The following is a 26,835-nucleotide window of genomic DNA, read 5'->3' as shown; positions in this document are numbered from 1 at the left end:
TCTTTTCATAAATGCTGATGATTTTCAATAGCCTTGCACCTCCATGTAACGTCAGCCATAGGAGCATTAGTGAGGGGCAGCACTGATGTAGGCTGACAAGGCCCGACTTGCAGTTGGTGCTCCAATTCACCCCAGAGGTGTTGGATGGGGTTCAGGTCATGGCTCTGTGCAGGCCAGTCAAGTTTTCCCACACTGAACTGGGTAAGCTCTTTTACTCTCATGGTTTGATTCATTTGTGTCTGGATGAAGAGAAAAAAGAGACACATTGTCGGCTTTCTGTTCTGGTCTGGTTCATTTTCACACTGATTTATTACATACGGATCAAGAGGAGTAAACATGAAGTTATATGGACTGACGCCGATGTCATTCTTTGGACAGTTTTGGTGATGTCATCCTGCATCATCAGCATTGCTACAAGGAACCACATGGGGAAATGACATCCCTGTGACTGACAGCAGGTCATGCAGCACGTCTCCTCTTCATATGTGTTGCTCTTTTTACTGTCACAAGTGAAGGCCACCAAGAAATGGTTTATTTTAAGCATCCTTAGTGGACTTCATATCTCAGAAATCATGTCCCACAGGCAGAAACAGGACAAAAAGGAGACATCAGGGTCAATATGTACTTTTGGTTAAACTTCTTTTGACTTTCTGATTGATCAGGGAAAAAGCTCTACACTCGTGCTAATGACCATACGTGTCACTAATAAATGATCTTGCACAATTGCATAGATAACTTATACAGATCACTTCCTCTACAGCTGACAGTTCCCATGACCAGTAAATGGACTTCATGTGTAAAATCAGTGGAGTTCCCCTTTAAAACAAAATGTTGCTACTCAGTTGGAGGTGCACTATTGTCTAACATATCATTGTGTGCTGTAGCATTAAGATTTCCTGAACTGGATTGCAGGGGTTAAGCCCAAACTTTGAAACAGCTGTAGACCAATAGAACACAAATGTTCACAGCCAGAGGTGTCCACATACTTTCAGCTGTTTAAGCGTCCTTTCCACACAAGAAAACTGTTATATTTAGAATTTTTGTCTGTGCTTTCCTTTTCAAACTACGCTCTATGATTCACATCAAACTTGTGCTCAGTGTGAATTTAAAATACTCTCTGAGTCTCTGGGCAAGAACAGAGCACATCTCTATAAAGTGAGCTTTAGGAATGGACTCTTTCATTTTCCCCGTGTCCTCCTCCGTGTTCCCTTGTGGTTTCTGATGAAGACGACTCGTAATTGATTCAAAGCTTAAACCTGTGCCCAGGAGACGGCTTTGGTTTCAGAAGTAATGGAGTGACAGAGAAGAGACTCGAGGAGGACTGAAGCAGACACCAGAGAAGTGGAGCAGTTTTTCCAGTCCATGTTTGGGATGATGCACAAACCAGACCTTTTCCTATCTTGGCCACAAGATGGCGCTATGAAGTAGTGTCTCTGTGAGCTTCATACAAGCTCAGATGGAGAAGTTGCTCTGGGTATCATGTTTTTTTTTTAGGGAGGAGAGGGATGGACCTCTGCCACTGAGGCTTTTACTGTGCTGCTTCTTTCAGTATCAGCCTGATCACATCTGTGATGCGTTCATAGTCTCATCACAAACATCTAAACTTCCAAGCATCTGTGGCTGAATACTTGAGTGAAACTGTTTTTTTTTTTTCTATCATGCTGCATATGGTGAAAATACAGAAACGTCTTGTTCAAATACACTGTACATCTGAACACACACACACACACACACACACACACACACACACACACACACACACACAGGCACTACAGGCTTCCCAAGGCCTCAGATGAGGCTGGAGTGGTAATGTCATCAGTATTGTTGGTTGTGCGCAGACACACGGTGGTGGTGTTTTACTCTCATGCCTGCATTTAATATCTTTTAGGCATAACGTGAACACGTCATGCTTTGATTCAAACGGTCACAAACAACAGCAGCAGTAACACTCAGTGAACTCCTGAATAAGCATGAAACCCCTGTGTAAGCAGGAAATCCCCATGCAAAGTTCCTAAAATAGACACATGCACACGCGCCGAGCGTGATAAACCTATCAACCTAAAGTTGGTATTCCTCAAATACACGATGAGACAGACGTTTCCCGAGAGAGACACAGAGAGGCTATGTGTGCAGTGTGTGTGTGTGTGTGTGTGTGTGTGTGGGTGTGTGTGCACACAGACTGCAGTCAGGGGGGATGGTAGGGGAGCTGGTAGACTAGAGTGCATTTGGTATTCAGCCGTGCCTAGTATTTATCTGTCTGCTGGCTGTCTAGTCTGGTCTGGCCTGTTAGTGGTGTCACCCTGCGTGCTCCCCGGGGGACTAAATTGACGCTCCAGACAGACTGTGTGTGTGTGTGTGTGTGTGTGTCTGAGTGTGTGTGACTGTTGTTTGGTGGTGGGGTGTTTGTGAGTGGATAGAGGTGGGCTGCAAGAGCGAGAATCGATGTGTGTCTGAGTCTGTCTGTATAAGAGAGCTTGTCTGGGGTGTGCGTACATGTCTCGAGCGTGTTTTTATATGTGTGTGTGTCTGAGGACACGAGGATGACCTCACGTCAAGGCAGAAAAGAACTCTCTTCAGTGTCTCGATTGATATTGAGGCTTTAGCTGACAAGACAGCAGCGCCTCGATTTGTTGCTTCAATAAAATTATGACAGCTGCCAGGCGTTTGTAAATTACGTCAGGGTCACGCGTCTATTTTTTCCTCCCCTTACAAAAGTGTCACTTCGCTCATTGAGCAGTGTGGAATTCATTGGAAGCCGTCAAGGAACATATTTTTGCATGATTGGATATAGAACTTGGCTAGTGATGCGGCACTTAATGCCGAACATCTGTTGGAGGTCTTTGCTTTTCCCATTTACTTATTTTCCTTCACAGAGGGCCATTTTTATTGCCTTTGGTTACTGGTGTTTTCAGAATTGAAATGGTAAACCCCCCCAGAGCAGGCATTTCCCAAACAGTTTTCAGTCTATATATGATGAGATGTTCTCTCATGTATCAGAACGAAATGTTACTTTTATGATTTGCTGCGGAAGTGGACTGCGAGAGAGAGAGCAGGCCTCTGATTAGAGGAGTCATTTCTGGATTGTTCTCTCTTTGTCCTGTGCACAGATCGAGTAAAAATCAGATCACACCTGCTTTGTTAGAGGACCACCTGAAAGCTCTTCACTGACCTCTTATGGTCCCTAGACCATAGTTTGGGAGCCTGCTGGTCAAGAGTGGCATTCAGAGCTTCTCTCAGGTTTGAACAGCCTGGTTTATTTATAGACTGCAGACGGTCCTGTGCTAGACTGTGTTTGTGTGTGTTGGGTGGGAGGGTTGCACTGTTGGTTAGCTTCAGAGGGGGTGTGTTGGGGTGGAAGGGGAGGTGGGGGAAATGCTTCTCTGCTGCACATGTGCCCCTGAACCACAAGACTGGCGCGGGGGGTCACCTCAAGGTTAGCCCCTTCAAAGAGCCGTCTCCATTGGCTGCGGCCCGCCGTAACAAGGGAGTGAAACTCGAAGCGCTCTCCCCACCCTCCCCAAATAACACACCAGACCGACCAGTCCCGGCCCTGCCTCCCCCTTCCCTCTCCCCCTCCTCCTCTCCCCTGCTCCGCTCTCCACAGCCATTGTCAACCACGACCCGGCCGTCTGCTAGCATTCTGAGTCAGGTCAGCCCCCCCACCCCCTCCAACACACACACACACACACACACACACACACACACACACACACACACACACACACACACACCCTTGTAACCCAGACACACGCACACAACCCCTGTCCCATCCCCTCTCCATTGCTACCTTCAAGTCCTCCTCGTACAGTTCTCCATCCTAATGGTGAATATGTATGTCAGTGCACTTCCAGGTGCTTTTGTTGAGAAATAATAGCATGGACCTTGCAGTAACAGTAGTGTTATTTTGAACTCAAGTGGCATAACTTGTCCTGCAGGATACAAATAATAATTCAAGGATATGGCTGATGAGCTGGCTGGTTTTTTTGGTGCTTAAAGCAATAGCTTCAGACTTAACTATAAAGGCTAAACAAGTGCAGCACTCTCAGCTGTATGAATCATTTATAAAACATTTCTGAATAGCCAAGCAGCACGATAGCCAATTAATGTAATTCTGTAGCTAATATGTACAAAGGCCTTTGTGAATATTAACTACTGGCACTAGACAGCACCACACCATGCATGACTGAAGTAGGGCCCCTGCATTATCAAAACAGTATTTTACTCATAATGACAGCAGCTTGCAGAGACCTTTAATATGTTTTTTGGTTGTCAAGTCAATAAAAGAAATGATAACAGAACAGATATAAGGACAAAATATGCATAAACGTATATTGCTTTGAGTGTCTGAAAGTTTGGATGTCAGATTTGCATCATATAACCTGCTTTTTCGTATTATCAGCACAAAAAGTGGTTGAGTGGGATCACTGTTTCACTCAGAAAACCTAAACGCGCCCTCACTGGTGTGTCATAGTAAATCCAGGCTTTGTATTTTACCGGGAGGATTAAGAGTATATGACATTATATTACGTTTTTGGTCGGTTGAGGGCGAATTGTGATTTTTTCTGTGTGCTCTTGAAGGCAGCACCTCTCTTTCCCTCTGTCTGTACCTCCTCTGGAGCCCTGTGATTGGCCGGAGCGCCAGTCTGTCAGTTTATGGGCGGGGCTTGAGCACGCTGGGTCTGCTCTGCTCTAGTAGAGGAAGGACAGCTGCTCTCAGTGGCGAAGGAAGGAACGGAAAAAAACTATAGAATGCGTTGGCCACGGGCAATGGCTCGTCCCCAAATGTCCTCCTGATTGACTGTCCGAGCCGCTCCGACTCAAATATGGCGTGAGAAAAACCGTGGAAAATAAGTGCGAAACTGTCGGGAGTTACTCGTAGCGGCGCACTCAGCTGCCGCTGCCTGGAAGTTTTTTGTTGTTTTCCCGTCGCGGGGCCCCGACGGTGGCGGCGGCTCTCTCCCCGGAGCGGTGTCCCGGTCTGCCCAGCCCCATGCAAAACCTAACGGCCCCTGGCGGCCCCGGCAACTCCAATGTCACCTGCTCCTGCAACTGCACCGCTTCCCAGCCACAGGGAATGGAGATATGTGAGTAACATTAGTTACGTTTCTTACCTTCAGATCCCACCAGCAGCCCTTGGTGTCTAATCCGTTTTATGTGTACGTGTTTTAGCAGCAACAGAACGACAACAAATCGGACCAAGTGTCCCTCTAAGACGGTCCACCAGCCTGCTGTTAGCCCGCTGTCGACCGTGTCCTCCCGCTCGGCTCTTTTTCACAGTGGTCCTTCTAATGTTCGCCCTGTCTCATAGAAAGTTTGCGGTGACCTCTCAGCACTCACTCGTATCCAGAATGTTTGTTGTTTCCTTAATTGGACTCAAAGTTTGTGTGTAGAGAACAGTATTGAGCTGATGGTTCTTCTGTCACACTTTGGGTTGTGTTTGAGCTCTTATAGCATCCATTAACAGCCCACGAGCACATGATACTCAACAGTTAGCTTACAGGGAAAATCATAGAGTCACTTATAATTTAGCTTTTGAATGTATTATAGATTTACTGTTTTTCTTTTTCTCAAGAACTCCTCTTCTGAGAGTTTTCCTCAACTGTTTCCTCTCACTTTGTTTCCTACTTTATTTTTCCTACATGTTTTCTGCCATAGAGGGTGTTTTATTTTATGAATACTTAGAGATTTGTTCTTAAAGGCCTGTGCATATGCTCAGAGGGATCACCACAGAGGGTTAAATAGTTTGCCTGTCAGCACAGACAGGAAACGCTCGAATGGTATGTTATGTCTGTCTGCCTTCTGAGCAGCCCAGAGAGAAACTATCATTATCAGCTCTGCCCTAATGCTGCTGCCTGCTAGATCCACTGCAGATGTTCCTCTTTATGACTGAAGCAGAGAGACGCACAGAAGAGCAGACACATGCAGGCAGGCAAGTAGAAATGCAGTGGACAGCCAGACAGTGTGTGTATCCAGTCTGACACATCTGCAGACAGACACACAAAGACAAATAAACGGGACACGGGCACATAGCAGACATGCAGACAGGCGGGTAGATTCACAACCAGGCAGCCAGACAAGTACCGACAGAGATATAAACAGAAATGCGGACAGACACATCCGAAGCTAGACAGACAGACAGACAGACATTGACAGACAGACATGTGGACACACAGACAAGCTACAGACGGACGGACAGAGTTACAGTGTAATTTCCATTTGCGGCCGAGGCCAGGCCCGGGCAACGTGAGGTGAACGCGAGATATTAGATTCAGATTTGGCAGCAGAGCGTGGCTGTGCTGACGCCACGCTGTAACCAAGAAGTGTGTGTATGTGTGTGCGTTTGTCTGGCAGACGGACTGGTGTTCCACCATTTGTTTTCTGTGGCATCATTGTACTGCTAGCCAGCAAGAACACACATAGTCAGGCATCAACTGGTGCGTCCACAGGCACACTGATACAGCAGAGAGAGCCTAATTAGATAATCCAGTAAAACTGCCTCAGACTTGTGCACCGAGCAGACAAGCAGAGCTGCAAAAAAAAAAAAAGTCAGAGCGCTGTGATACTTGCAGCATATCTCACGATGTGCGTGCATCTGAATTTGGTGCTAAATAGCTGCTGACCTGGTATTTTCAGTGCATTTCTCATCTGAACGTCTCACCAGTTGGAGGGAGCTCCATTCATAAGTGGTTTGAAATAGCTGTGTCCTACTGTAGTGGCCGTCTGGTTTGAAAAGAGCTCTTGTTTGTCGGCTGTGTTGTCATGCAGACTCGGCAAGGCTGAATAATGTAGCCCATGCTTTGATGATTTCTCTGGCTGAAGAAAAGAGCTACAGTCTGCCTTTTTTTTTTCCTTCTTCTTCTTCTTCTTTTTTTTTTTTTAAGCGGAGCGGGCGGTCTCACTGGTGTGTTTCCTCTTTATTCAGACAAGGAGGAAAATTGAAAGGGACTGCGAACATAGAGGGATCACAGCGCAGACAGTGTGTCACAGACAGGAATCGAACCTCTGCCTACACACTGGGATTCGCATGTAGGATTTGAAAGGCAGAGACCTTTAACAAGTGTTAGTCTCTGGCTGTTGCTGTGCTTGGATTCAACGTGTGGTGCAGTTATCTGGAATTGTAGGTGTGGTATTATAAAGTCCTGAGGTCAAACAGCGCAGCCTCATGCAGACTTGCCATGCATGTGTGGATCCTTAAACTACAGCTCAGTCACTTTTTTCAGGTGACATCTTTAACCTAATGCAATGGGAGCTATTATCCCCACAAATCTAATTTCATAGAGTCAGATTTCTGTGTGAGGGTATAGTCCCTGCAGGGTGACACCATAGGAAGGTCCTCTGCAAACATTTTCCACTCTTAAGTCATTTAATCTAGTATTGACTCTTACTCCTATCAGCCCTGTCTTTCTTAAACAAGTAAGGAAGTGCTGTATGCCCACTGCCTGAGGTCATTTCACTTGTATCTAATGCAAACACAGCTTTCTTTCTTCAATCAAGAGACATCATCTTGATAGTGGTGCAGCGGTTTGTTTTGGAATATGGAATCTTGAGCAAAGTGAAAGTGCACCGGCAATCAGGAGAATTCCATGAAAAGATAGGATTTTATGATGCAAATCAAGATTAAATTACTTAGCAGCCTTTCTCGGTGCAGGGAAGTAACTCACAGTGCTGGACAAACACAAGCAGTGGGGAAAAAAAAAAGAAGTAGTCTGTGGTTGTAAGGCTTTTGTGCCTGATAGATTATCCAAGCGAGAAATAGATGAATAGAGCTGGGGTTTGAACCTAAGACCCAAATGTGTCCAAAGCACCGAGTACCCCAAAGTCGTGTTTCGTCTTTGATCAGATAGATGAAGTTTAAATCATACCTTTGCCAATTTTTGGTCCTACAGTTACAGTTATATGTATCTGTAAGGTATCTGAATCATCTTGGCACTGGTACCAAAACTGAGCCATCGTACAGGCCCTGGTACAAGCTTTCAGATCATGCCCAGCCCCTGATACAGGACGAGGAAAGCCTTGTGTGGAATATTCCTGGAACATCTTTATCATCATCCTGGTCCTTTTAGGTACATGCATAGCAGCATACATGCGCTTGCCTCTCGGGAAAGGCCTGGGTCCATGTGTCAGAGACTTAAGTGGCCGTCTGCGTCTCTGTGTATGTAACAGTTAGCCTGCAGCAGGGGCCAGCCAGCCAGACGGATGTAAACGGCCTGATCTGTAATCCTGTGTATGAGTGGTGTTAGTGTGTAGGTGGCAGCGGGTCATCTGTCAACTACCTCAGGCCAAACACGCACACGGCTACTTGTTGACTCTCCCTCAGACACATACACGAAGATGTACACATAGGCACAAGCACACACATTTACACCTAGATATATGCACACACACACACACACACACACAAACACACACAGACAGGCACTCTCAGGCTCAGCCAATATTTACCCTGCAGTCTCCCGCCAGACAGCCAATCCAATCTCTCACTAAGCTCTTTGTTGTTTGTTTGGGGTTTGTTTTTTGCCTCTTTTTTTCCTTTGGTTTGTTTGTGGAGGTGTTGTTGATTTGGAATTAGTTTGGTTTTTATTTAGTTTTATTATTAATGAATTTTAGTAATGAGCCCTGGAAAAAAGACTTCAAACTCTTGAGTCTGAATAGAAATTCTGGGACCTTTGGGAGGGGAGTGGCAAAGACAACTGAACAACAGTATTAAAAAAAAAAAAAAATCTTTTTTTTTTTTTTTTTTTTCCCCCTCCCAGACAGACTTCTTCTGCGATCACTGCTCCTGTAATTAATTTCACAGGGAATTTCTACACTTGGTTAGTGTCTCTCAGTGGAGCCTTATTTAGTCTGCCACCTCTCCTGAGCTGACGGGTTATAGCTGTGAACAGCGGTGCTCAACTTGCGGGGGTTAAGAAAGAGCTCCTTGTTTTATGTAAGTCAGACGGGTCCCCAGACCCTCTTTTTACACCATGGAGTTGACCTGCGGATGCATGCTGCTGGCTGAGGTAACTTTCGCACATATTCTGGTAGAGAGCACGCTGCAGAAATGTCGACATTGTGAAGTTATGAGGAGAGGATGTTGGTTTTTCTCAATGACATCGATGTAGCAGATTACTACTACAGCTCAGGATGCTGAAATATTTGTCTGAACTTGCCATTTGGTCTTTAGCTTTGGGTGTTTTAACCCCATAAAGCCCTTTATGGCCTTAAGTTTTATGGTAATTGTAGTCTGTCTGGCAGAATCACATATACAGTACACCCCATACTCCATTGTTACAGGTCATTATTGAAGACATATGAAGTCAACAAGGAGGGTAATAGGCCTGAAAGTGTTCAATGATTTTAAATCTAGATAATTCAGCAAGAAGTGAAATATCTGCCTGTCTCAAGTCACTAGAGTCAACAGTGACGTTTTCACATGTCCAACTAACAGCTCAAACCCCAAAGATAATCAACTTACTATCATAGACAGCCCAACAAAACCCAGTAAATGCTCGGTTTGGAGAACATGTGACTAGAGAGTTTTTGTCATTTTCCATTAAAAACTGACTTATTAGTCATTTATAATTAGCGATGGACAGTCAGTTTGTCTGTAGTGTTTGTCAAAGATCCCCTCCAGACCTGCTTTTTCTGTCTATAAAATACTCTATGTTGAATAATAATTTGTGTCTGATTAAAACAGTTCAGTTATGTTGTTAAAAAACATTACATCTCCTCCTTCTCCTTCCTAAAACACCCTGAATCCATAAATATGTAATTATTTTTAAAGTAAAGTCCATTCTCAGTGTTTGTGCCCTGGAGGCTTCAAGTTTCCACATCACACTTGTAGAAGTTGAATACTGGACCAGGATTGGCTTGTTGTGATGTCACAAATCCTGCTCTTAGGCCCGCCTCTGTAAAACTGGATTTCAATGAGCAGAGAAAGTTTCCACTTTACAGATGAAATTGAAAGCAGCCTTCTAGTGTCAGACTCTGCACATGCATCATCCTGCACAGGGAAGGTTTGTCATGATTCTGGTACTGTCATCATCCTTTAAGATATGAAGTTAAATGTCTGTTATTTAATCAGAAAGATAACTTCACTGACAGTTTCAAAGACGCTCCTGTGGTATTCTGCCCATATTCAGTGCTACACAGCATCATTTTTCTGAGTGGGTCCCCGTTTTGTCTGTATGCACTCATCACATATTCTGATCATATGCATACATCATGTTTGTTAGATTTGCTGGACACACTCGGTGCGTTTTGTTGAGTGAATGTAAAGCTAACGTTTGTTTACCAGAAAACTCCTCAGGGCGCCTTTTTAAAATGAGTGTTTTTTGTAGTGCAGAGCAGCAGTGTGGATAGAGCTGTGTGGATGACGTGTGACTGCCCGTGTTTGACTGGGCTGAATGCACCTCCGTGTTACTGAGCCTCATACTAGTGTCCGGGATGTTTAACTATATATTATGTCATGTGAGCGCAGCAGGGCTAGGATTTGTCATGGCTGGTTTGGTCTGATGTCTCCTCACAGGTATTTTTTGCTTTAAATCAGCTTGACCACCAGTCAGTGTTTTGTTTTTTGTTTTTTTTTTCCACCAGCGTTCTAATCTGTGCAGCCCTGTGTTTGTGGAATCAAACTGACAAACCTCGAAGCTACAAACACTGTGGACAAGGCAGCCCGGAGCAGCTCGGCTCACTTCAGCCGAGCAGGTCAAGTTCAGGCAGCGACTTCCGAAGTCCGAAGCAGTGAAAAGGTCAATCCTTGCTCCTTACACTTGTCCCGGGAGCACCTCCACCGCTCAGTGCTCCAGCCCCGGCACTCACAACCTCGTCACTGGCTGCTGGGACTCCCTTTGTGTCTAGAATCTGCACCCCCAACCCCACGCACACACACCCCAGACCTCCTCCCTTAGTTCCCAAAATGCCCTTGGGACCAGGGCAGATTTGTAGTCCTAGTGTGTTTGAAGACAGGCCATCCGTCAAGTGTGTGTGTGTGTGTGTGTGTGTGTGTGTGTGTGTGGGTGATGGTGATGGTGATGGTGGGGGGTGGCTAGTAGTCTGCTGTCTTGGTCAACATCTATTTACACACAGTTGGACTGTCTGAGATGCTAAAGAGTCCTTGTGAATGAATGAGCCCCGCTGTCTGCTGCGTGTCACATGACTCCAGGTCTGTGGACATGGACGGGACATATTACAGACACACGTCTGCAGACAGTACACAAGGATGCTATGCCTTTTTGTGTGCGTGTGTGTTGTAGCAGATTTGTTTTTTTTCCCAGCATTCACGCAAATGAAATGGCTGGCATGTTTATTACCCTTTGTGAACCCAGTCTCACTGCGTGTCTTGTTTCTTTCCTTACATGAAACAAAGCAGCGATTATTGCTTTGAAATTACAAATGCTGTTGCGCATCGTATGAAACAAAACAGGAAGAAAAAAAAAAAAGAATCTAGCAGAAATGCTGTGCCGCCTGCTGTTTGTCAGATTTTGGGTAATCCGTTTGTTTATGTGTGCAGGAACACCCAGACAGTGGAATAATGACATGTCTCTTCAAGTGGTTTGCAGGATTTTCCTTGGATTTTGAAGAGGCTTACGTGGTAAAGTTTCCAAAGGGGTGTCACTGGTGTGTGGGTGGTTTAGAGGACTACGCAGGATCACTTCAGTTAGGACTTTAGTGCCCATGTAGCATTTAAAAGCAGGAAAAATGCACATGGTCAGCCATGCCATCACCATGTCACATACAAAATCAATCCTTTGATTCTGTTATATTCAAATTATATCTCTCACAAACAGAAGAAGAAGACTGACATCTGACATTTAAGCTCGAAGTTACAAGAATGGTGTACTTCATATCGAGAAATAAATGAGCTGGGAGCTGTGTGACGTGGGGATTATTATTCAGTATACAATTCAAATTGTTGTGACACATTATTTCATCTGTCACCTGTGATAAATGCAGTTGAAGGAAATGATGCTCGAAGCAGCAGTTTGCTTCCTGTCCCCTACTGTTAGGGGTGAACACATCACCAAGGACCCCTATGTATCAGCAGTCACATGGACTTTGTTGGAATATGATTAGCGTACCTTTGTTGGGTCATGGAAGTAACCGTAAGACATGCAGTGGAGAAATGATTTTTTTTCTATCATTAAAGGGGAACCTGTGAACACATCAGTCTGTTTGCATGTGTTGGGGAGTGCTACTGCATATGTGAAAATGGCCTGAAACGCATTCAGTGTCTCCAGAGGGAGCTGTGTGAAGTCTGATGAGTGTCCTCAAGTGATGCCACTTGAGTCAGCGGCGGTTGGGGCTGAAGACTTGTGAGCTTACCAGACCTCTGTAGCCCACTCATCTCCGCTGGTGGACTTGAGGCTACATTAGCCGCTGCTAGCATAATACACCCAAATCTCTGACTGAGCCTTGTGGGTCATGTAGGCACTAGGTGTTGACAAAGAAGGAGAGTGTGTGATGTCAAAAAGATGACATTTTTGTTCCTGCTGCATTGGTTTCATCCATTGTGAGTCCATTTGGTCAATCAGGCTGCAGGTGAGACGGCTCCCAACAGCGCTAATGATCACATAGCAAACCATGTCAGAGGTTTGTCAGAGCCAAGAGGGACCTCATAGGGCGACAAATCTAAAGGTATAGTGTCTCCAGGCAACATATAGACATTGCATACAGGTGAATGCTACTTACAGACATCAGGCAAGTCATTTAGTAGCGTATGCCACAGTGCTAGCTGTAAGGCTTGTTGCTATGTACAGTTTGGGTGTCTGAACTATGTCCGACTTGTCAGATGTTACAATCGTGCTGCGTTTGATTGTGACCCAGCAGATAGTGGTGCAGTATTTTGGTGTTTCGTTTCAGATTTGTAAAAGTGGCAGATCAGGTTAAAGATCGGCCTCCATACGATGTTCTCATTTACCCAGAAGTTGTTTCCTTCTGCGAGACGACACCGATCATGTGTGAATGTGTGAACGAGCTCCTACTGGAACCATAAGTGGTTCTTGTTGCTGTTTTTAATTGCCTGAATGTAACTGCTTTTATGTGTAGTGATTGACAAGCGATTGCGTGTTGCCTAGCACCACAAAGACGCCTCTCACTGCAAAAAAAAAAGAAAAACAAAAAACCCCCAAGCACCTCAGTTTGAGTGGAATCTAAGCTACGAAAAGAAGAAAACATTGTGGTCTCAGGTTTTCATAGAAAACATAGTTTTTGAATGTTGTGTAATTTTAGCATCCTGTAAGCACCCGTGTTTTATTAGTTTCATCTGAATTCAGTGTTGAATTGTCTGAACTTAACACTGCAAGTCTTCTTTGCATAACTGAGCTGAACGCTCCCTCTGTCCTGCATCCCGTTCCCCCTCATCACCCCAGCGCTACCTTGTCAGAACTGGGGTAAATCCTCAGCCCCTGCCAGCTGGGCCGTTGGCTGCGCCCTAACAAGGCCCCGCTCCGGATCTGACCTTATCACAGGAAATTAGAAGGAGTACACCAGAGGCAGAGAAAGAGAGACGGAGATAGAGATAAACATAGAAAGAGGTAGAAAGAAGTAGCCGTTGTGTTTTCAATGAGAAACAGCTTAACGACACTGGATCTTTCTCCTGAGTTGCATTATCATACCTGTGCACTAGTAGGATTAAATATAGCATTCCTTAAGTATATCTGTGTTGGGAGGAGGTAATGGATGTAACCCAGATGGTAGCTGATGTATCCATAGGGAAGACAGTGCTCTGCCAAACCTTACACAGCTGTAGATTCCTGTTACTGAACATTCTGTAGTGAGCAAGTGATGTCTGTGGGGTATTTTATTATTTTTTTACATTTTAACCCAGTTTAACCTCCCAGCCTGGAGTCAAGTAGTAAAGGATGTGTGTGGGAGTCAGAAAAAGAAGCCTCTGGTTGCCCAGATCCTCCTCCTTGTCCTCCTCTCCTCTCTTCCCTCACTGCTCCCTGTTCTTCAGTGGTGATTCAGACGGCTGCCTGATTTTTGGTCCCTCTCTCTTCCCATCCAGACACACAAGTCAGACAGCGGTGTCTGATACCTACCACCCCCAGTTCTCCCCCTCCTCCTCCTCCTCCTCCTCCTCCTCCTCCTCGTCCTCCTCCTCCTCCTCCCCCCCGGCAGCCACCAGCTGACCCCAATCAGGCACAGGGCCTGCTCTATTGTCTGGCTGGGGAGAGGGGACACTCACTCGCGCACACTCACACACACACGCACATAGACTCAGACAGGGGGTCAGAAGGAGATAGAGGCTGTCTGGGCCGGTCTGGCCTGCCTCTTTGACTCCCAACCCCCAACCATAACACAGCATTTCTCCTCCGCTCTCCTCTCGTCTCCTTTTCCTCCTCTCCGCCTCCCCTGCCTTCATGCAGACTCATTAAGTCCCAGATGTATCTGAAGTTTGTTATGCAAAGTGTTTTGGACTAGCAGTGTCTTGCTAAGTTAGAAAGCATCATCGTTTAAAGGAACTGGTGTTCTTGTCTGCGCCGTTAACTCAGCAGACATTTGTTTTTGTCGAGGAAAGAGCGCCTTCCAACGTGAAACAGTAAAAGGGTGTTAAGAGATCCGGAAATCATTAGAAAACAACATGTTTGTTCATCTGCTGTTGAAACTATTCCCCCACAAATGCACCATTTACTCTTATTTGAGTAAAACCGCAGTGCCCAGCTGTTTCAGGAAACTATTGAACCTTTTGTTGTTTTTTTTAAATGACACCATTTACATTTGTGACTGCTTTTAAAGATTTACATCTTCAGCAGGATGGGCCTGCTCCTGGATCTCACAGGCAGAGGTGGAGGTAGGGAAGCCTCAGAAAAATGCCCTGTCCTCTGATGTGATTTGATCAAATTTCGGGAGATTTCTTTTATGTGCAGGTCTCTGCAGACATGATAACACGATTTTGACTCGTGTACCACGCTGGAATATGAAGTCTGTATCTGTGCATTTGGTCTCTCCATAAGCTTCCTCTCCTCACCCGTGAATATCAATGCATTTCAACTCACAGAATCAACATTGTTGAGCATTATTCTCCAATATCAGAGATTGATCCCATTAAGCCTTAGATAATGTGGAAATATGCAGTAGGCGTTCAGAGAATAGCTGTTATGGGAATAATAGATTAATGTTAGGGTAAGAGAAGAATGCATCATGTAGGCTAACTGAAAGCACATTACTCAGATTACTCAAGTTTGCACACTGACCACACACACACACACACACACACACACACACACACACACACACACACACAACTTTTTAGTTGCAATTTAGATGCATGGAAAATAGAGAGGCGGACAGGGATGGCATACTTTCTATCTTCCCTCTCTTATCTTCACGTTTGGCATTCTGTTGGAAGCTAACGTGGCTCCTGGCTAGCGTTGCTAATGATGATTAGGGCTCCTGCTCCGTGCAGCATGGAGATCCTGTGTGAATTATTAATATAGGTCATAGTCACAGCATCCGGCTTGGCCCAGCCCAGTGCCGTCCCAGCGCTATCGCAATACACGGTCCCTGCTTACCCACAGCCTGCCCCATCTGTCGGCCAGATTAACCCAGCAGATCACCTACACTGATGTCTGCACCAGGTTAGGCTTCATGAAGGGGCTCCACCAAGAATCGCCCACATCTGTGCCATCGTGTGAGAGACGCGTTTATCTATGAATTACAAATCCTTAAAAGTTACGCTCTCTGAAGTCTTAAATTGTCAGAAATTCTGTACGTTTGCGATTGGAATAATGATTCTTTCCATAAACACTTAGTCCCCTACCAGTTTTGCAGCACCCCAGGCTGCTCAATTACAGCAATTATATTTTCATGAGACAGGAATCTTAATGGGAAGAGTTTATGGTCCCTCATAAGAAAGTTGCTTCCCATGATGAATTGCATCCGTATATGTGTGAGTAGGCGGGTGGGACTGTTAGGGAGTCCCATCTCAAGAGCAAAATTGCTTTCCCTCAGTTTAATATGTGACTGTTGCTGCATTGAATGTCTACTCGTCTGGCTGAATGTCTAGGAGCCAGAGCTGTACGAGTGTGTGTGCGTGCATGTGTGTATGTGTGTGTGTGTGTCAGCCCTAAACAGAGGCAGACATGCCCTCTCAGCTGTTTTTTGTCTGCAGAAGCACACAGAGAGCGAGTCAGACTGCAGCTCCATGCAGTGTTGAATGGCAGTGGACCAGCCTCAATCCAATATCCTAATTTTTAGCTAGAGCAAAAGTCCAAATTGGAAAAACACCTCACGTAAAAACATGAGAAGGTGAAATGGTGTTTAAAAAGCTTTCCAGTGAATTGGACAAAGTAGAAACTCGCCGTGATCTTGACCTGACTCCTGCGCTCTAACACGAGAGAGCCACTACCATCAGCACAAGAAGTACTGAAAAGACTAAAAAGATGTAAAAGTGTGTGTCTATGTGTAGGTGTAGCGAAGTTGTTGATATCTCTGGTTACACACGGTCTTTGTCTCGCCCAAAAGAGTTTTACCTCGTCGAGTCAGGAGCTTCTTTTCATTTCGCAATATTCGCCGTGAGCTGAACTCCCCAAGTGGTACTTCTACAGAGAATCAGAGAGAGGAGAGAAGGAAGGAAGAGGGTGGTGTGGGTGGGAAGAAGGAGTGTGAGAGAGAAGGCATGAAAGATATGACAAGATGGAGGAAGAAAAGAGACACGGAGGAAAAAAGAGAAGGAAGGCGATGTCAAGTCCGTGTTGTTGTGCTACTCTCCGTGTCACCTCCAGAAACTGAATTTCAGAAAGATTTCATAAGAGATTCTTAATTCAGGAGAGAAACGCTTCATTTAATATCTTGTACCTGAGCTCGGCTGAATCAACCCATTCTCTCATCAGCAGCGTGCATTTGATTTTTTTTTTTTCTGAATAAAAACACAACAAAAGAATCTGAGCACATTAAATGGTCAGTTCACCCAAAGCACCAAGAAGTACAAGAAATATTTTTTTCATTTCCCTCCAGAGCCATGCAGACAAGTTTGGTTTAATTTGCCCGGGGTTGGAGTTCAAGAACACTTCATTGAATCAGAATTCAGTATTTAATAAGCTTTTGAGAACCTTTCCATTGCCTTATCAAATCTTATTCACTTTTGTTTTCCAAACTTCCAAATCGCTTAACTAATAAATGACTAAAGCTCAAAGAACTGCTCTCACCTTTCATTGGCTGAGAAGACAGACACAGACTCATGTTTACAACCTGCAGCTACTACCTGAAAATGAGATGAAGGACATTAGATATTCAGTTTTCCTTTATTATGGATAGAGCTGAAAGGGTCAGAGATTGACGGACAAGTTGATCAACAGAAAATGAATTGGCAGCTTCACTGATTAATCGTGAGTAGTGACTAGATTCACCTTCTCCAGTTTGAGGATTTGATGCCTTCTTTGTCTGATGTCAAATGCAAAGAGTAAAGTCACTGTTTGGGGTTTTTTGGACAAAGAGACATGGAGAGCTATCTGCACGGCTGCACCCCACTCGAGCACAGGTGGGCCTTGACCCCCAGGCTCAGTCCAGCCCTTCAAAATCAAGTGTTATAAATATGTTTTATTCTTAAAAATCTTTAAATCCTCTAAGAACAATTGACAGCATGTATGGCAGCCTCTGCACCGCACCTATAAACCTGTGTTTGCCCTCCTTTGAACAAAGCTGGGAAACAAAATGCCCGTGGTTGAAGCTCACTGCTGACACCTGCACAAACGGCTCATAAGAGAAAGAGCTTTCAGTAATTTGCTCGAGCCGACCCTTGAAATTCTCGACCTGGCTGCTGCAGCTGAGGGAAGCGCTGGGTTGCGGGGGTATGGAGATACTGTATTACTGCAGCGTCTGGCTTGGTCTTTTGCCCAGAGGACTGGAGTTTTATTTCTTTTTGGTAAGACACGAGCTGCTCTCCACACTTAACTATCCTCTCCGCTGTATGAACCCCTTCAGTCCCTGCTCCACCCCTGTCGCCTTAGGTCTATTTATACCTCCCTCAGCCAGCCTGAAACATCCTGGCCATCTCCAAACCACCACTATTACTTAGAGAATAGCCAACCGAACCCCCTCAACACACACACACACGCGCGCACACACACATGCACACACACACCTCTCGCCTGCCTGCCTGCTTCTTCCTCTTCAGCAGCTTCTCTTCTTTTTTTGTACTTTCCTCTGTTGTCGGCAGCTGTTGCTCAGCACCGCACCGAAGTTCAGCCTGCGGTCACGGCCAAGTGTTCCAGTGAGGAAAAAAAAGTTTTCTGATAGGACTTTTTTCTTTTTTTCCCCACACGTACTTCCCTTTATCTTGCATTTTTCTCCTCGTATACATGCACAACTCCCCCCCCCCTCCTTTGCACAGACGTTGCTTCCCTCTCAGTCTCTCGCTTTTCTTTATCCCTGTCTCACTTTCACTGTCTTTATCTTTCTTTTTGGTCTCTCTCTTCCTTCCTCTCTGTTCTGTCTCTGTCTCTCTCTCTTGCCTAATCCTGCCTGCCAGGCATTGCTTCATGGTTGTTAAGCATCTCAACCCGAAGGGGGGAAAAAGAGCGAATACGGGGAGGAGGGAGGAGGCGCTAGTCATCTGGTGAAGCCTATTGAGCAACTTAAGCGTGGTTGTTTTGCTCTGTTGGCTTGGCACAATGAGACCGCATGTGGAAGACATGTTTACACCCCTTCATCTGAGAGTCGGAGGGAGTGGGAGAGGAAGAAAAAGTGGGAGGGAAGGTAGGAGACAGAGAGGAGGTGGGATAAGAGAGAGGGAGGCAGAAATGACAAAAAGTGTGTATATATAGTGAAGTGAAAGAGAAGAGGTGGAATACAGCGAGGAGGCTGAAAGAGACAGAGGAGGAGGAGGGCAAGAAATGAGAAAGAAGAAGGATAGATGCATTAAAAATGAGAAACAGATGGATGAGCAAAGACTGAGGGAGAGTGAGAGGAGTGTGACAGAAAGAGTAGAGGAGACAGACATAATGAGAGAGGAAGAGGAGAAACACAGAGTAGAATAGAGACAGTCCGGCTCAGTGGAGAGACAGTGAGTGTGACAGTGAGTCATAGCAGAATAAAACGCCACGCAAGCATATGCTGCTGTTGAGGAGCCATCTTTTTCCAAAATGGAAACCAGTTATGATTTGTGGGGAGAGGTGGGAAAAAAAAAAAAAAAGGCGAGCAGATTAAACTGAGTTATTACAAACAGACGGGGCGTAATTACACACAAGAGGAGGAGGCCATTTGTCTTGTGTTTTTTTTTTTTTTTTTGAACACAGCTCCTTGTTTCCTGTGTGTTTTAGCTGTTTTTGTGCACGTAAAGTTTTTTCTCAAATTACCTCAGAATTTGTTTCTTGTTGAGGCGTGAAATTAGGCTGCAAACACTGTCGCTAATGTGTCCATTACCAGTTGATCTTCTGACTATTTCTGATAATTATTCAGCATGTAATTTGTCAAAAAAAAAAGAAAAAAAGAAAAATGGCCGTAACAGTTTCCCAGAGTTCAGAGTGACGTCCTTACATTGTTTGCTTTGTCAGCCCCGCAGTTTGAAACCTGAGATATTCAATTTACACAGATAGAAAACAGAAAAGCAGCAAATCTTGTCATGTAGAAGCCAAGATTACAGAATACTGGCTTGATAGATGACTTGTAATAATATCTTATCAAAATGGTTAATTAATCCCCTGTTGATTGACTAATTGATTCATGAGTGTGTATGTGTTGAAGCCGTTGAAAGCACCAGGCTCTACGTGCCTCACTGCACTTCTGCTCTGTGGCTGTTTTTCATGGTTTGGCTTCACTGAAATGATTCTGAAAATTGCCAGTGAATTTTTCATCGATGCTTTCCCGCTTGTTTTGTGGAAGTACCTGACTTGAATGCACACAGACCTGACCTCATCAGGAGCCCGTGCTTATCTGTGAACACCAGTGTTTGGGGGCCTCACTGATGCTCTCCAGAAGCGTGGAGGAGTATGCTCAGTAATCACCCATGGGGGTAGTGATCAGGTGTCCGCATACTTCTGGCCATATAGTGTTCAAGCAGATAGTTCGTTAGTCAGACTCTGAACAAACACGCACACACAAACAGCCTGTCATACTGGAGGTGGGTGAAACTGACACATGCATGTGCCCAGTATGTCTGTGTAACCCCACAGACCAAGCAACGCTCCGTTTTGGATGTGTCCCACGTCTCCCAGAGCTTCCTGTGTTCCACCCACAGTATCCCCTGCTGTCTCTGTTTGGCTGATCACAGCAGCCTCAGAGGCTTTGCGGCACATATGCAGCACACAGCCTACGTCTGGGAGGCGTCTGCTGCCCCGACTGATGCTGAAAACCCACTTTAGAGTTGCATGGTAAAATCACCTCTCCTGTGGGGGTGAGGGGTGAGGTGTGTGGTGATGGCGGGGTGGTGGTGGTGGTGGTGGTGGGGGGGGGGGGTTGCCAGGAAGCACGCAGACAGACAGACAAAAGGCCACTGGTTTCTTCCTCCTCCCCTCTCTCATCTCTTATGTTTTGTTCTTTTTTCCGCCGCACTGCTGTTTTGTTGTTCAGTCTCAGAGATGAGATACAAGGCGCCACGCTTTGTTGTTTGTCTGCCTTTAACATCTGTCTGCCTTTACCACATTCTCCCCGCACCTCTATCTCTTCCTCTGCTGACTTTTTCCCCCTCATCTGTCCTTTACCCGCTCTTATCTTTGTTCCTGTCTCCTCTCTGTCCAATCTCTCTGTTTTTCTTCAGCCTGAGCTCGATGCTGTTTTTCTCTCTGACTCGTTCCCTCTGTGCCAGTCTGGCAGCTATATGCTACTTATTTCTTTATCTTTTCTTTTCTGCTCTGCTCTGTTTCCCTTGCTCTGTTTGGTCAGACTTTAGCGTGATTTTCCCCTGGTCTGCCTTCAGCTGCAGCCAACCTGTGACCTGTACAGAAATGAACACTGCAGGATAATTGTCAGAACCCCCCTGCTGAGTTGACAAAGATCTATGTGTCTGGATGGCTGGCTGAGTTGTCTTTGGCTGATAGGAGTCAGCAAGGTGAGAAAGTGTGTGTGTGTGTGTGTGTGTGTGTGTGTGTGTGTGTGTGTGTGTGTGTGTGTGTGTGTGTGTGTGTGTGTGTGTGTGCGCGTGTGCATGCGCGCAATCTCACATCTTTTCAATTTGGGAACTTGCAGTACTTTTCTAAAGTGCTAGAGAAGTTCATCAATATCAACATCATGTTAAATGAAAGGATTTCATTGGTAATATTCTTTTTCTTGCTGTCAACAGATTCCATGACCCAGAGGGTCCTCACAAACATATAGATTCACAGCAATTTCCTAAAACAGTTGTGCACTGCAGTTTTTATCAGACCTCACTCAAACAGGAAGTAATGCATTTGCTGGGGACTATGTTCAGTGGCGGATAAAGACACACTTAGTGCTCTACTCCTGAGTATTTACGACAGCAGGGTGGTGTGTGTGTGTGTGGGATTGAGTCAAAATAATGACAGTGCGTGTGCGTGTGTTCACGGTAATGAAGGAAGATGTCAGCCAGTGCAACAGTGTGGCTCATTCATGTGTTTTTAATAGTTTTTGGACGACAATGGAGCGCTATGGCACAGAGGAAGAAGATATATCAGGCTTTGATACAGACACAATGCTTGCGTTAGTAGGATCAACTCATTGTTGGTTTTGGTCTTTTCATGGTATTTTGACAATAGGAGAAACATATGATGTCGCCCGACTTATCCTTCAAGATTGTTTAGCCTGTCTTTGTCTGCCGATGTGATCTGCATATGAGTGGAGCAGAATATCAGTTTCAGCTCTGTCCATCTGTCTGCCTGTTAGTCCTTATTTACCTTGGGTTATATTTGTGCTTTGTGCATCCTGTTGGCTAATATCCTCCCCCTGATGCTGTCACAACAGCCCACTACCGTGTGTCTGTCTCCTCTGACTGTTGTTGACGAGGATGATGACGGTGATTATGTGTATGTTAGCGATGAGGCAAACGAAGCCCGTCGTCGCCAGTCACTGTCAAAGCTCTGCTTCCAGGTTAAAACACATCACCACCCACCCCTCGTACCCTCCCAATCTTGCTCCAGGTTATTACGGTCTGTCGGACAACACTGTCTGGCCCCCCGCGCCCCACCCTGCCTCTCTGCGGTACCCTTCCACTGTCATCACAGTGTTGCTATCATTTATTGCCATGCTCCTTTTCCTTGTTGAGGTGCTTGTATGGCTTTGGGTCCAGGCTATTGTTGTTTGTTCAGACTGATCGCCTTCATTTTCTGTCTTTCATTTGCCGCTAGCATGCATAGAAATAGAGGAAAGGACTGCCCAATGTCCTTTAGAATAATAGTTGTAAGTATCATCATCAAGCAACTGGACAGGCACGAAGCTGCTGGAAAGCTTCATACTTCTCACATAGGTGATTAAGGATTCTGGATTTCCATTCAGTAGGATTGCCACTTAAAAAGAAATACCCACCCAACTACACACACACACACGCACACACACACACACGCACACACACACAGACATACATGCATTTCTGGCCAAACCCTGTTGAAGCATTGAGCAACATGCCAAAGCAGGCTGAGCTCTAATCGTACGAAATGTACCTCCACCCCCACTCACACACTGACCCTGGCTCACCCCGGTCACCGCTCCTCACACACACACACACACACACACACACACACACACACACACACACGCACACTTACTATAACCCTGACATTATTCTGACCTACCAGTCTGGTTCAATCACTCAGAGAGAGTGTAGTCAGTCTGGCCACTGACTGGCGTGGGAGGGGGGGTCTAGACGCTATCCTGTCTGTCTGGCTCTGATAATGTGCACACACCTGAGAGACTGCAGGCCAGCTCTGACTGCAGGGGAGTGTGTGTGTGTGTGTGTGTGTGTGTGTGTGTGTGTGTGTGTGTGTGTGTGTGTGTGTGTGTGTGAAGTGACATGTTGAGCCAGCCGTGCACCATCGCACCGACTGGATGAATACTTTAACACCGCTCCCCTCTCTGCTTTACTGCTGTTCATGAATATTACAGCATTGGAATATTGATAATATTAGACCACATTGTAATATTCATGATATGTTATCACAGGGCCCTGCGTTTTTCGGATCTTTGTTCATGTTATATTCATGCAGATGGAGATGATATGGCTACATTGGTCCTTTTCAGGAGCCAAAGTGGGGATTTATTGCCGGCTCAGCATTGGCTCTCATTATTATGGCCTACCTCAGCAATCATCGAACTTAGTCCACGCTGAAAGAAAATGCAGAGGAATGATGAAGTGGTGACGCAAATGCACGTTGAGTCAGAGTCAGAGTGTGAAGTATATGTGATGTACACAAGAGAAGGAAACTAGTCTGATGCTATAAAGCTGAAGTGTGTTGGCAGCAAGCGTGACTGTCCCCTAACCTCCAGCTTGTCTTTCATGTATTATCTTTACTCTGGAGTCACAGAGCTAAACAAACCCCCGGTGAACACTTCTGTGAGGTGAAGACTCTTCTGTCCATCTGGATCACACACACTCAGTTGTGGGTACCGTGTGTATGCCAGCTTTGTTTGAATTTGGAAATGGACTTGGTTTAAGGTCTTTGTGGAGTCTCATTCCCAAGTACTCGACCTGCTGGATTTGGAAAAATTGCCAGCGATGTGTTCTTCAGACAAACAAACGCAGCTCTGTGTTTGAATGTGATTATAGTAAATGAGTGGACGGTCTGGGCCTACACGAAAACCATGCACTGCTAAATGTCTCCCTTCACCTAATAGCAGCATTTTCTTTGTATGGTCTGATGGAACTTGCCCGGGCTGTATTCCATTCAGAATTTTCCAAAATGGCTTTCAGTTGCTCTGCAGTCGGGTGATTTTGAGACAGGAATAGCTTTGTGAGGGTTTGTAGCCTGTAGTGCTGTTGTCTTGTGTTGCATTGTGTGCAGTGACGCATTTGCAAGAAATGCAGTGATTCAGATGACACACTGAGGTTTCTTTGGTCTTTGGGGCGTTGGGATTATTGACACTTAGGTAGCGGGTTAGTGACTTATTTTAGATAATGCAGTTGCTAAAAATGACTTACTGTAGCTGTGCGTACAGCTTTCCACTGCACCGAAGGATTATTAGCAAAACTTTCTGTTTATCTGCAAGCGAAGTAGTTTAGATAACTTTTAGCTTGCTTGCTACCAGCTGCCTTTTGCCATATCGATTTTGTTAATACAGTGTTACCATAACCAATAGAAGTGTTTGCAAAAACTATTAAAATGGGACCTAAGTTGTAATAAATCATTATTATCCTCCAAGCTTGTTTGCATATCCTGATCCTAGTTTTGCTGCTCGTTGGTCAAGTTCCTGAATGAAAATGATGTGTGCATGTAAGCACGGCATGATGTTTCCTGTCCCAATGCACAACTTAGAAATAGTCATCATGTATGAGAGCTGCTGTTTAATCCCATCGAGTCTCTGTGGCGAAGCAGAGACAGGCTGTCTGATTCTGCTGTGCTGTGTGAGCGAGAGAAGAAGGGATAGAGAGACGGAGAGAAAGAGACCAGGGAGAGTGGGGAAGAGACAGAGCTGTAATTGTTTGTTCTCTTGTTGCCCTCAGTCCCCATAGCATGTCTGGCACCTTCCTCTCTCCGTCTCTTTTTCTGTCTGTGTGAGTGTCTCTTTCTCTCTCTCTCTCTCTGCGTCTCCCTCCATCTCTGACACACTCATTACATCCTCCTGTTCCCTCTTCCCTCCTTTATCAGTCTTCTTTCCTCTTCCTCTCTGTCCCTCTGCCTCATTGTCTCCTCCATCTCTCCCCTGACCCCAAGATACCTGTCTAATGGGCTTAGTAGCCTACACACACACACATGCACATGTACACAAGCACACGCACATAAACAGGCCCCCTCTCCTCAGGGTTAAGCAGCACTAAACTAGTTCATTTATTTCCATGGAGAGAATGACTGACTGTAGTAGAGGAGGGGAGGCTGTAACTAGGCTGATATCTACTACATGCTGTGTCATACACACACACACACACACACACACACAGTGCTTGAGAGAGACTGTTGCTGCCAGGCTGATACCAGCCGTCTAGACGTTACAGTGCACATCTCCCCAAGGGAGGTAGAGCGTGTGTGTGCGTGCGTGCGCACATGTGTGCACACCTCATTTTCTCTCTCGCTCCATCCCCCCTAACTCTTTCTGTCCCTTCGTTGCTGAACTCTCTCCTTCCCTCTAACTGTGCCAGTCTTTGTACGTGTGTGAGTGTGTGCACGCACTCACTTCCTCTCCCTCCATGTCTCCTTCTATATCTCTCTGTGCCACCGTGTGTGTGTGTGTGCGCGCGCGTGCGTGTGTGCGCCAGCCAGGTCGCTGCCATGGCACCCCAGCAGCTCCGGGCCTTGTTGATCACGGCACCGTGCCCAAGGGTTACCATAGCAACGGCAGTGGCAGCAGACATGGCTGTGTGAGTCTGTGTGCGTGTGTGTGTGTGTGTGTGTGTGTGTGTGTGTGTGGGCCCAGTGTGGTGGGCAGCAGGCTGTGAACTCAGCAGGCCTCTAGCTGGGCCGGAGCTCTCTGGGCAGCAGGACAAGGACGAGCAAGTTGGAGCGAAGAAAGAGTCCTTTATTTTGGTCTTTCTGTCTCTCTTCTCACTTTATGTGTTTATTCTGATACAGGTTTATAGTTCATGAATATACATGGTGGACTGAGTTCAGCCAGACAAGTAAACCCACAGATTGAGTACTTGGGGAGCAGCATAATTGCACAGCACTTGCAGCACTTCCTCTATCAGTCATGGAGGAAGTGCTGCATTTCACAGTGAAGTGCAGTTTTGATTGCCAGGTGAGACTGTGAGAGTGAGCATTTTGTTCATGGCTGGGATGTACCTCAGGAGTGCGGCAGGAAACAGGAAATGGCTGCAGAGGAAGTACGCCAGCTGGAGGGTTTGTTGAGCTACACTTTGGTCAGGTAAAATGAAATAAACCTTACTTGCTGCCACCATGTTTTGCCAAGATGTTAGTTCTTAGGTGAACGTGCAAATCCCAGTCAGCTCAGATGAAGATTTTACTGTCATTCCCGTCTGTTTTCGGCTGTCCTGTCATCTCCCAGAACAGCACCGAGCCAGGCCATGTTTTTACTGACGGGTTGCCTTTTGCAGCAGCTCCATAAACTGCTGCTTTAGCTCTGGGCCTGTGTGCTGCGTGGCTCCAAGATAGGATTCATGAGAGCTGAAGCTTGGCCTCTCCAGTCTGAGAGAGGAGGCATTTCCTTTGCTGGTGGGAGTCTCTCTCCTACTCTGAATTAGGAAGCAGCTAGCGAGCCGTTCCCTGCACGCTCAGCCTCTACTGTCAGCATACATCCATTTTCAGACTGAATCATGGAATACGTTCTCATGGTTTTGAACAAAAGGCTGCTCCTTTGTGCAAACTGAACCAGCCAGGCCTGGTTTTCTCACAGTGTGAGGTCACCTGAGCTCAAATGTTAAGTTTATTGAGCAGTAACAATGTTAGGGCGTGGGTGTGCTAACCCACTTTAACATTCTTTCTACCACCGACCTCCACACAAGGTCCCGTACTGAAATGATATGCTTTAAACTCTCTTCAGACATTTAATTTTCCAAATATTTCTCACTTTTTGAAATCCACATGAACCACTCTTACCATCAGCATCAATTCCATCCATCGCCCAACACAACGCGTCACTTTTAAAGCTGGGATGCCTGTCACTTCTATTATTTCCTCCCAGGAGTTAAATTTTCATTCAAACAAAATCACGACTGGCATGTTAGCTGCACGCCAAATTAATCGGAGCACACCAGCCCATATTGCCTCCGAGGTCACCATATGATGGGTCGCTGACAAGCAATGTAGCCTTTAAAGGGGCAGTGCTCACTCAGCATAAAACACACCGGGGCTA

At 45.7% G+C, this 26,835-nt stretch overlaps 1 protein-coding gene across 4 annotated transcripts in view; it reads left to right on the top strand.

Annotated features, from left to right (window-relative positions):
• LOC143324388 (low-density lipoprotein receptor class A domain-containing protein 4-like) overlaps window positions 1–26,835 on the top strand; it is a 209,841-nt gene that overhangs the window by 165,373 nt on the left and 17,633 nt on the right. The window contains exon 1 of one of the 4 annotated variants that reach the window (XM_076736785.1): window positions 3,600–5,084. The exons of 2 other annotated variants lie outside the window; for them this stretch is intronic. In XM_076736785.1, the coding sequence (XP_076592900.1) occupies window positions 4,991–5,084 (94 nt within the window). In that variant the 5' untranslated portion in view covers window positions 3,600–4,990. Of the gene's footprint in view, window positions 1–3,599; window positions 5,085–5,113; window positions 9,003–26,835 lie in introns of those variants that run through there. One more of the 4 variants, XM_076736786.1, reaches the window with a different exon arrangement.

This window comes from Chaetodon auriga, chromosome 8 (genome assembly GCF_051107435.1).
Source record: "Chaetodon auriga isolate fChaAug3 chromosome 8, fChaAug3.hap1, whole genome shotgun sequence".
NCBI classification, from domain to species: Eukaryota; Metazoa; Chordata; class Actinopteri; order Chaetodontiformes; family Chaetodontidae; genus Chaetodon; species Chaetodon auriga.
Note: the sequence above shows the minus strand (reverse complement) of the source record. Positions and strands in the feature narration are given on the sequence as shown.